The 12,114-nt window shown below is 47.3% G+C and overlaps 1 protein-coding gene across 1 annotated transcript in view; it reads left to right on the forward strand.

Annotated features, from left to right (window-relative positions):
- The first annotated feature begins 965 nt into the window (after window positions 1-965).
- The window catches only part of LOC149337694 (uncharacterized), a 34,047-nt gene continuing 22,898 nt past the window's right edge, over window positions 966-12,114 (forward strand). The window contains exons 1-2 of the mRNA XM_089554928.1: window positions 966-1,067; window positions 10,534-10,640. Of these exons, the coding sequence (XP_089411054.1) occupies window positions 966-1,067; window positions 10,534-10,640 (209 nt within the window). The remainder of the gene's footprint in view (window positions 1,068-10,533; window positions 10,641-12,114) is intronic.

Genomic DNA, 12,114 nt, shown 5'->3' on the forward strand with positions numbered 1-12,114 from the left:
AAATCGAGCTGTGTGTTCCTTACGAGATACTATATTTATTTATTTATTCAGTTACCCTAAAGGCTCTTGTGGGCATTACATAGGGGGGTAAAATAAAAGTTTAGAACGCGCAGAAAGTACACAAACAGACGAGTGCACACAAAATTCGAACATGAAGCAAATACATCATTGCAGGTAGATATTTGCGTCTTCCTATATATAGGTAGATATATAGGAAGCCATGCCTACATTAGAGGAGCATAACATTTTATAATTTTTGGGGGTTTGAAATAAAAATGCGCACCTATAGGTGCGCAAAATTATTCCGGAGTCCTCCACTACGGCCCCTCTTTCTCTCTTTCTTCTCTCGGTCCCTGCTTTATCCCTACCCCTACAGCGCGCTTCAGGTGTCCACCGAGATGTGGTAGACACTGCGTCAATTCCTTTGCCTTAAAAAACAGCCAATTTCAGGTTATTTCGGCTCAAAAATGCTGGTAATATTGCGGCTATAGCTGGGAATGCCACCGCGAAAAACAAAATGCGAATAAACGGTGCCCACAAGCTTTGCATGCACCGGCACACTGGCGCCGACTGACAGAAATCAACAAAAGCAGCAATAAAGAGCAGCTCGCCTGGCGTCTCCAAAGAATGAAGTTCTTTGTCCATCACTGGAGTTGCTATGTGAGCAAGAAGGCACACGGCCTTCATGGTAACTGAGTGCCCATCAAGTCATTGATATAGGGGACGTCAGTCTCTGAACGCAAGCGCATTCATAAGCGTGGGCACTATAGCAACGCTGCGCGAATAGCTCGAACATTTATCCGCGTAGATAGTAGAGCTGCAGTCAGGTTTTAGCATCCGCAGAAAGTCAAGGTTAGTTGCTCACCAAGTGAGGAAAAGATAACGCTTTCCGCAAAGAAACCACTTCCAAGCCCAGTTATTGTTTCTAGTCGAGAGTAGACATCGGGACTGACTAATTAGGAAGCATGGCAGTGACCCTGATCAACCCCAACTTGCGTCTGACCGTCGCTCAACTCGTGTCTCTGGGAATCGAGAGAGAAAAGAAAGGATACCAGATCTATTACAAAGTGAGTTATTTGCGGGGCATTCTCTAGGTGTCTCCACAGGGACCGCATAGATAGTATATTATGTAAGTTTTGTGTGTGTGTGTGCGTGCGTGCGTGCGTGCGTGTGCGTGTGTGTGTGCGAGCGCGTGTACATGTGTGTGCGCGTGTTCGCGTGTATGTGTGTGTCAGCTGGCTGCATGGACAGCTGCCAGCCTGCCTGGCTGCTTGCCTGGCTGCGTGCCTGGCTGTCTCGATCGCTGGCTGCCACATGGCTGGCTGCATCGCTGTCTGCCTGGTTGGAAGGCTGCCTGGCTGGCTGGCTGGCGCGCTCGCTGGCTGCCTGGGGGCCTGCCTGGCTATCTGCCTGGCTGCCTGTCCGGCTCCCCGCCTGTCTGCCTGTCTCTCAGTCCATCAACCTATGGATTTGTCTCTCTTTTTGTCTATCCTCAATATATATAGATATTTATCTTTCAGCCTCTCTAGCTGCTACCTTTCAAACTGTTAATGTATAAACCTACTGATCAATCTTTCGGTTTCTCGGTCTATTTACGCATTCATCTATTTATCTTGGTTGGTTTAGCTGGCTTATTTGCCTTGACGCCACAGAGCGACTCCGGATGTAAGGGCCACCATAGTCAAGACGTACGGTTAATTTCGATCTCGGTTGCACTAATGTGCACAGACGTCGCACAGTCCCCGACCGTTTTAGAATTCGCCCTCTTGAAATGCTAGTGCTGAGGTCGGGATCGAACCAACAGCTTTCGGGCGAGCATTCGAACAGCAGAACCACTGAGCTAAAGTGACCATCTAACGAAGTCTGGCGTCCTACCTGCCTGTCTGTCTGCCTTTATGTCTATCTGTCTGTCTATATGTCTGTCTAGATACCTACGCACCTTCCTCTACCTCCCTCTCTATCTATCTTCCATCTATGTACACACTTAAGCCAAATGGGTGCAAGGTAGTCGGCGAAACTTAAAACGTCAAAATACTTTCACTTAATTTGAGTAACATTTCTGTTAAAGAAATAAGCAAACACACTGAAGGGCGTCAAAGTTAAACTCCAATTTTTTTGCGAACAGTGTACCGTACACAAAATTCCGGAAAATCGCTATCGCCATATTTTCACGGTAATTACAGCCGAATCTCGCTCTTAAGGATATGATGTATCATGAAATAATGAATATTACCAAGTAATGACGCCTCAACTTGGGAGCTCGGCCAGTACGGCCATAATGAAGTTATTGCCGGAAGATTTCAACTTCGCTACAACGAGGTTCAACTGTATTTGAAACCATGCTCCAGGTGCTGAGTTTGCAGGGTTTGAACCTTCAAAGAGCCGCTCCTTCCCTGCAAAAAGAAACCTGCCGGCGCATTACTGCACACGCTGCTACGCAGGCTTCTCACATTAAGGTGGGCGCAACTGGCAAAGGAGAGGATTAATTGGAGAGACATCGGGGAGGCCGTTGACCTGCAGTGGGAGTAGTCAGGCTGAAGATTATGATGATGATGGCTCCATTACAAATACGAAGTTCTGGACGTAAACGATTCATCATTGTCCTGCCAGGCTCAACCATATTAGAACGATCCTTATCAAACGACATTTTCTGTAAATTTCGTAATTGCTTAGAGCAATTATTTTGGAGAAACAGTGTTCAAACCTGGGGGTTTCTTCTGATATTTAGTAGAGGGCCTACACAGCAATATACAATCTACATGAGCCGGTTACCCACGGGTGATACCATGGGTACACGCTTCCGCTGGCCTCGTGCTACCTTGTGCCATACCTTGTGCCATGGCGCCCTTTGGCTGCAAATGCCCTGTGCCATAAAAATTTCACTGTCATCATCATACAATCTACATGAAGGGATCTTATAGAGGGTGTTCCACTCAAGGTTGTCGGCAGTTTTTAAAAGTCGGTTTTCGTTATAGCAGCGTTCTTTTAGAATTATATTAATAGCAATTTAGTTCATAAGAAAACTATTAAAGGTGCAGTGAAGAGTAATCTGAACTCTTCTTTTTGCCGCGGGAACTCAATCTGCACGTTCCGAGCATTCTTAGAAACCTCGATTTATTGCCCTGTGTGGCTGATTTGCCTAACTAAATCGAATTAACGTCTGGCTCCCGCCTTTTTTTTTAATTCTCCCCCGTACGGTGGGCGGAGTCGACCGACGCGTGGAGTGCCTTTCACCCAGTCCCGTGGCGGCTTGCCGCTCTGCCATCAGCGGAGCAATACGTAGTAATCCGTAGAAGCAAATAGTCCGCGCGTATTTTTATTTCTGCGGGCTTATTTTGCGGCTATATTATCTGCGAATGAAACTATATTTATTCACGGAAACCTCAAAAAAAGAAAATAAAGCGAAAGCAAAGCCTCCACGGAGCTGGCTGAAAGGCACTCCACGTCTTGGTCGACTCCGCCCACCGTACCGGGAGAATTAAAAAAAAAAAAGGCGGGAGCCGTACGTTAATTCGATTTAATTAGGCAAATCGGCCACACAGGGCCATAAATCGAAGTTTCTAAGAATGCTCAGAACGTGTAGATCGAGTTCCCGCGGCTTGAAGTTGAGTTTAGATTCCTCTTCAGTGCACCTTTAACACGTGTTATCTAGCATGGTGAAAGTGGAATTGAACACGTAAGTTTTCAAAGGATAATGCTAATGCTCCTTTTGCGCGGAAATTAGGTGTCTGAGTTGCAACCACGAACCCACGTCTACCTTGGCTATCTGGAAATAAATTCAAAAGAGGACTTGCAATGTGAAGTATTGGTCGTCACATTCTCAAGCGTCTTAACTTTACATAATAACTGGTTTTACTAAAACCAATATTTGTGCAACGTTCATTCGGGATTCGATTTCAGGACCCGTGGATAGCCAGCCAAACATGCTTTTTGGCATGCTTTTAATGTATGCGGTGTTATCTTTCATGTAAAGTGGTATTTTGCGAGTGTATGCTAAAGCGTAGGTGAGTAAATAGAGTAGTTCCACATACGCAAATAGTAATTACGCGAGCGGCAGTGTGCATATCGTCGTTTCATATAGTCTTTGTTTGAAGAGACATGATGGCTCCAGCATTGGGAGGGATCTTAAAGGTGGAGCTTCATTTTAACCTTAGTTTTTAAACACTTTATTTGGGTATTTTATGTGTTCAGTTGCGTGGGATTCACATCCAGTGATATTTGTATGAGATTTGGAATTTTGAGTGCGCGATTATCCTCTCCATCTTGGCCAGACAACTTTTGGGCCTCTTCTTGCATGATTCGAAAAGACCAATTACCCCACGGCAGTTCGTTGCTTCAGCGCGATCGGGGCAGATGCACAGGTGTGTGGCATGTGTGCCTCTGAGTAGTGCTGTTTAATGGATGTCACCTGGAAATATAGGCAAGGAAATAAGGATCAAATTAGGTGTCTCACTGACGATATAAAGAAGTTCGGAGATGGTGCCGGTATTACTCTGCTTGGCGACATGAGTCGCCCCATCGATGATCGGGATGGAAACACAGATTGTAACCAGAAGTAAGCGCTACACTTTTGTGAGCGCCACAACCTAGTTATTGTCAATAGAGAAGCTAAATGTATGGGACAAATCACGTAGAAATTTAGCCACAGGCAGATGATCATCAATGTAGCAGGCCATCTATAGCAAGCTCGCAATAATGGAAGTAGATGAAGAAGGCAAGTACAGCCTGGGAAATGATTATAAACGTATAGTCTACAGTTCGGAGAAATAGTCAAAAGAGAAATGCAGAGAAGACGAAAAGAGAACGCAAAATTAAGCGACGAATAAATAGAGTTAATAACAGTCGGTGCAAAGGATTCAATAGAGAAGCGCCTTATTGAAAAGTGGGATTATAATAAGTTATAACTACTACACAGTACAAAGATGAAGCGAATAAAAGGAGTGAACCGCTGAGAAAAAAAATAGGAAGCCACGAAGCTTATGGAATACGGAACTTGGGGAGCCATAGAAAAACGATGGGTGGGTTTAAGAGAAAACAGAAACAAACAGGGCGCAGTTATCTGATAAGGAAAGAGGCCGAAAATTGGAATCTTATCGACACAAGAAGCAGAAAGTGCAGGTCCTCGTCCAGGATAAAAAATTCAGGGGCACTTTGACTGTCTAAAGTGCGTAGAGACGAAAGCGTTTTCCGCACCACTTTGACTGCTTCTCTGGCACTGGTGGCGTCACATGTAATTGAGTACTAATTACTAAGTGATGACAAATCACCAATCAATGATTAATTACTGATGAATGCCTGAATACTAATTAACTGCTAATTAATGACGCTTAAGCTTCGCCTTTAGGAGTGGAACGCGACAGCGTGTTGTAGCGCTGCCAGGGAGTCCACGCAACGCCACCAACCGGCCGTTCGGCGCGATGCGTTTCCCTTTGAACGCAACGCTTTTTGAGGAAAGTAAATGGCGCAGTAATTCTCTGGCATCTCGGTGGACACCTGAACCGCACTGTAGAGGAAGGGAGGAAGTGGGAGCGAAAGAAGAAAGACAAAGATGGGCCGTAATGAAGAAAATGAAAATTGTATGTGAGGAAAGGAAATTACGCAGTAACGGTCTCACATATCTCAGTGGACACCCGTCAAAAATCAGGGGGGGGGGGGGCACTTTTTTGACGTAAAGTGCAGTCACTGATGTGTGGTTAAGATGTTAAGCTTCGCCTCTAAGTGGAACGCGATAGCGTCTTGCAACGCTGCCAGAGAGTTCATAAAACGCCATCGCCCATTCGGTTCTACGCCTCGCTCGTCGGTAAATTGGTTTTTGAGGAAAGGAAATGTATCTGTCTCTCATATCTCGGTGGACACCTAAACCTCGCCGGAAGGGAAGGGAGGAGGATAGGAGTGAGCGAAGACACCGTATTCACTAGACGCGCCTTTGTTCATTTAAAACCATCGAGCTGGCATGGCGGAGTGGATAGCATGCTCGTCTCGCACTCCGAAGACCGGGGTTCGATTCCCGAACTCGACTAATTTCCTACTCGTTTTGATTTATTTATCTGGCCTGATTAGAAAGGTTAATTAGGCTGATTGGGCAAATTAAGCAATTAACTAAACTCATTCCCACTTACTTCGAGCATCACTACATGATCCCTTCAATTGGTTGCATGGTTACTAGCCAAAGTACAATTGGCCCCGTTTGAAATTTGCGCACTGTGACGTCACGACCGTTTCGATCAATTGAAAAGCGTGACATTTCTGTCGACAACTGCTGCTTACAACGATGAGACATTAAAGGCTTTCGCCTTAAAAAATCTGGCAGTGGCTTACCTCTGATATGCCAGGATATACGTAGCGCGAGGTGAGGGCGAGGTGTCCACGTCTCGGTGGGCACCTGAACAAGGGGGAAGGCTCATAACTACCCTCTTGAAACAGGGACACCTCAACCCTGCTTTAAGCTAAATGGTGGCAGTGACAAATGTGCGCAGCATGCGTTGTAATTGACAACGTTGTGCCAGAAACGCGGCGCTGAAGCTATAGGCCGTCGTCGTTCGTTGTGTTCATTGGCATTGGCGTTGACAACGTTTTCCACTCCGATCATTTTAAGGAAAGGAAGTGCGCATAATGGCTCCCTGGGTCAGTGGACGCGTTAATCGCGCTTATAGGCACTATCAGTGACAAAAGTGGTACACCCCACGCGGCGGAAGCCGGAGCAACGATGGATGGATGGATGGATGGATGGATAGGACCGCCCCCTTTGAAATGGGGTGGTGGCAATTGCCACCATGCTCAGCTTTTCTTTCTTTATTATTTTTTTTTGTATACTGTGTTGGCACTTCTCATTAACATTCGCCATCACCTTTACCTACGGTTTCCTACAATTCTAACCTTATGCCACATCTCTGCTTTTCAGCCAACAATCCTCCAATCGCTTTTTACTGACTTCCACTGCAGATTTATTTACATGACCATTGTTATCTTTAAACCCTAGGGCCTCAGAAAGAGTGACTATGCCTGCATCGACATCCGGATGGATACCATCACATTTGATTATGAGGTGTTCAGTTGTTTCCACAGATCTACCCAACGTTTCTAGATAAAGACAGTTGGGAAACTGCGCCGGCGAGCCAGGGAGCAGAGCGGCCCCATGCGATCGCCGTCTAGGCGGTGGCGCTGCGGTCGCTTTAGGATGAGCCCGTCGTCTGCTACTCCCAGCTCAACGTTTTTAGATAATATTATCAACATAAATTATGAGGAGGCAAGCGGTACGGCATGTTTCTCTAAACCGCGGAAAGAAGGGCTCCCAGGTTTTTGCGATATTTACAGCCAAAAGCTCAACCTCGAGCATCCTGCCATCACGCACCCCAGAAGTAGAGCGCACGCGGACTTCGCAGCAGCCGCCCCCGGCGCAGACGATGCGAGGCGCGAGCTAACGTTAATCATTCGTGCAGCTTTCTTCCTCCATGCGTGCAGCAAACTGTGATCAAGCGCAGCCAATGGGCGCCGCGGTGGTGAAGAGAAATCGTGGCCTCTGAGATTAATGCCGAGCTGGTCACGGAGGCCGTAGGAAAACAAACGCGGTACTCCCACCACCCGAGAGATGGCGCTCGCATCTCTTTAAGATGAAATCGGCGACAGAAAGGGGCCGCATACTCGGAGCAAGTTTTCCAACTGTCTTTATCTAGAAACGTTGGATCTACCACTCACTGCACATGTGTCATCTTCTTCGTTAAATTTCTTTTTGTAGCTGCGCGTTCTAAGACACCCTGACCTAGCTTCAAAAAGTAGGGCACTGCCTCTTGAGTTATCATAGAAAAATTCTTTCCTGATCTGCCTTTTCCAGTATCGATATAGTTCTACACTATGTTTCTTTTCCATTTAATTCATCCAATTTTTAACTTCCGCGTTTTTAACCTGTCGTTTAATGCTCGTTCTTTCTCCGTCCTCATGACCGGCATACTTCTTGGTTAGTTTTCTAGTTCTTTTCCGCCACTGTGAGTCAACGTTCTTTCTGTATAAATATTTAAATACCTTAGCTGCCCATCTGTTATCGTCCAATTTCCTCAGGTGTTCTTCATATAGTATTTTACTCTTAGCTTCCCGTGCTACGAACGAACGATGCCCAGCCCATATCCGCTTGTACTGCTTCGTTTGTACGCCATCTACAGGCGGCAGCTGGGATTGAGACAGCCAGTGTGTCATTTGGCTCGTTTCAATATTTCGTACTTTAGCTCGGTAAAATGCGGCAGTTTTCCGTTGCTACGTCTCCCGCCGCTTGGAGTACACCACTTTTGTCCCCGATAGTACATTTGATGATGTTATAGTGGCTTCAGCCAGCTCCTCAGCTGACTCGTCTGGCGGGTACCGCGACAGGCCCCACTCTGTTCTGTCACCTAGGCATCACCCCGATCACCCATTCTACCGAGGAGGCCCCCCTACCTCCAGACCTACGCTCCCATTTCATCACCCATCCCATCCTTAAGAACATGCACCCAGTGCACGACTGAGAACGCAGGGCAGCCCGCGCCCTTTTAATGTTAATTTTTTTAATTTGGTTTCGTTTCTGATTTTCAATTTTTTATTATTTTTTTTTTCAATTTGTGAAACCCATGCTTTCACTAGATGCGTCTTTATTCATGCTGAAACCCTGAGCCTTCGTGGCGGAGTGGTAGCGTCTCCGCTTGCGATGCTGAAGGCTCTGGTTCGATTCCCAGCTTAGGCAGTTTTAAGTAGTGGCGCCGAAACACGGACACATTTGCTAACACAACTTGGTCACGACAGTATGAGTCATTAAAGGCTTTCGCCTTTAAAAAAAAACCTTTAACTTGGCAAGTTTGACTGCGCGCTGTCGTGCCAGACAGCCGAAGAGAGTGTGTTTAATGAATATGAGATATCGTTCACTTATAGCAGCCTCAATGTCTGTTACCCACCTCACATACTAAAGAAGGTCCGATGTACGGAGAGTGCATTCTATGCAACTCGAATATCAGTAGCCGCGCAGAGAGATCGGTGATCCATCCTTAAGCACACATACGCCATTTGCCAAAAGTAAGCGTGCAACAGGGTTTTCTTCTCAACTGTATAACGTAGCCATACGGCACCCCTACAGGCCGAAATGCATCATAACGTGAGGACGAGGCTTCACCTTGCTTTACACAGATTGAGAGATTAAGGCCTGCCGCAAGTTTTCGGGTACGTGCTTAAGAAAGAAACCGCTGTTGCTGTACGTTATATTTTTCAGCAGCTCACTCAACAGTCGTTCGAGGGCTGTCGGAGGGAAAACTACTGAAACCAGTATTGCGAGCAATGGGGAGGTGGTGATGAATCGCGGCTTCAGCCGCTTATCTGTTTTTATGCGAAGCATATTACTAGAGCTACACTACAGCCCGTCGAGCGCGGCGGTGGAGCTACCATTGACCTTGAGCGTGACCACGTTACACCACGTGACAACATGACGTCACAGCAGAGGAGAGATGGGCTGCCGGCTCGCGCGGTCGGCCGCGGCGGTGGAGGCTCCACATCAGAGGCGCTGCAGCTGACCACGTGACGCTACAGCAGCGGTATAAAGCTGAGCTTGCCTCGCTGTCCGGGCACTTACGAGGCGGCCAGGTGTTGGGATGCAGCCTAGAAGCAGGGCTGATTTGAACGAGAAGCGAAAGCTTCAGGGTGCCACAGAGACCGATGAAGAGCGGGATGAACGTCAACCAAAGAAAGCCATGTATTACTAAGCCTAGCCATCAATATGCTTCGCATCTGACTAGGCTTAACTTTAGCTAAGCCTCAGCCATTTTTTTCAGCCAGCGTCCGCTTCGGCAGACGCGGTTGTTGCTGCGACGCGCGTCATTACTTTTCTTTTTCTCTTTCCTCTGATCTTTTGACTCTCCTCTATCTGCACGTGGCAGCGGTGGTGGCTCGGCTGGAGCCAGTTGGCAGGCCCATGCATTTTCCTTTTCATCCTTCTCTCAGTCGCAACAACAGCAACAATTGCGAGCAATGATCTCGCCAGATATCAGAGATTTCGAGCATGTTGTTAAAGAAAACAGGCATGAGAGACTCAACTAGAACAGAACTAGAGCTGCTTTAAGAATGAGAGAATCACTCGGGCGCGTCTCAAGGCTTGCAAGGGAATGCTGACGATAACAACGCATATCATAGCAAAGGACATTAGGTATGTCAGGCACCTGGAACGTCTATCCTCGATCACAAATGGCGGTATATCTTTTCCTTTCCACAGCATGGCTCTGTTCAAGCCAGGCCACTGCGATCATTTGAAGGACAAACAATTCATAATATAAAAAACAATGCCACGCAGTGCAGTTCAAAACAGAGTACTAACTGAATGATAACACAGAATAATGCTGGAAATTTCGCCCACATATGATCAAGGCGTCGGGCAGAATAAGAAGCAGCATCTAGAAAGCATCTTTGAAAACTCTCATGACATCTCGGAGGACCGCTGATTCCGGCGCACAAACTCAGAACGGCAACCTTCAGTTCTCTTGCTGACCAATGCATGGTAATGACTGCAGACATTCTTTCCTGCAGGGTGACGGCGTGAAAACCGACGCCTACACATTCAACATAACCAACGCCTTCGGGCTGAACAATACAGTGATTGCTCTCGCCGTTGTTCTACAAGGCAGGGACATCGAGTGAGTTACCAGCCTACTTTTCTAACGACAATTCCAGCGTTCGTTCATCAGCAGCTTTTGCATATGCTCCAGATAAGCGGCGGAACATTTCGCCAGGAGCCGCGGCCTCGCGCTGCAAGGGTTGAATTCAGAGATTACGTAAGAGAAAGGAAATCTAATGAGATTTTTGCGCATTTATCTCTGAAGAGTTTCAGGTCGCAGTGTGAGGAATTTTGAAAGGTATTTTCGGACATCCCTGCCGGAGTTCAGAGGAAAAGTTGTAAGCTGTTTGCCTGTCTGCGAAACATAATCATGCCCACTAGACCAATATATTTAAGGCTACATATCTAGTTTACATGTATATTTTGGCCATACAGGCAGATGCGTAAAGAGCAGTTGAAAAGAAAATAATTACAATGTTAATGAGAGCAAACAGGGCAGCGTATGCCAGAAGAGTCGACAATGCAAGATCAAATCTGGGAATGGGGCCGTCCAAAGCCACGTGTGCCCTTAAATGAACGTAATCAAATTATCAACCACAACAAAGACAAGCAGGTTAGGGAGGTATCGAGGCTATAAATATTGAACGTTTAAGGCTGAGTCACACTGCGGAAACAGTCGGTCAACCCGTCCGACAAAACAGTGGGTTCGTCGGGTTGGCGATCTTGTCACACCGCGTCAACGCGAACAGTCAGGAAACGTGTCGCTGTCTCCTCCAGCAAGTATCGGCCACATGTGCGCCATTTCTTCAGAAACTCTCTCTCACACCAGGAAAATTAGGCGTGGTTTAGTTCTGGCTAAGCTTGGGCAGTTGCGTTAGCTGCGACGCTTTTTGAGTCGCACAGGGCGTTCTTCTGCTGTCTCTTGAGCGCGTTTTCTCTTTCCAGCTTGGTCCTGTCGCCGTTGCTTCTCTTTAGCGCTCTCGATAACAGGCCTGTTTACATTAACTCGATAGTCTCGAGTCGAGTTTGCTTGTCGGGTAAAAAACCAGTGGTCGGGTTTATGTAAACGCTGTCGGGTCGAGTAAAGTAAGCGGCAGAGCGAGTCGAGTTAACTCGCCTGCAGGGGGTAGGTTAACTCGCATGACCTGCCTGTCTAAAAGCATGGAGTCGAAGAGTCAGATTACCGGGAGGGGAGAGGATAAAAGCGAACCTGTTTTTCACCTGCGTCGTCGCGCCTCCGAGACAGCCGTACCGTTCCGCCATCTTGGAGGCTGCCATTGCTCTCTCCCGCTTGCACTGTTTGACGCTTGATGTCGCTGGAGTTGAAGCGGTCTCGACTGGCTAAAATCGAGTTGATGTTAACGCGCAGCCGTCGGGTTAGGCTGACCTCGCTCAACTCGATCCCCTGACTTCATCCGCCGCTGTCGGGCTCATGTAAACGCCGCTGACGGCAATATTCCACAGAGGCGAAGCACGCATATACCCCGGTGAAGCGCCGCCTCCTCACCCTACACCTCGGCAAAGAGCACGCATCTGGGAGGAGCGAGCGACTA

The sequence above is a fragment of the Amblyomma mixtum genome, chromosome 7, assembly GCF_055824585.1.
Source record: "Amblyomma mixtum isolate Tamu chromosome 7, ASM5582458v1, whole genome shotgun sequence".
Classification (NCBI taxonomy): domain Eukaryota; kingdom Metazoa; phylum Arthropoda; class Arachnida; order Ixodida; family Ixodidae; genus Amblyomma; species Amblyomma mixtum.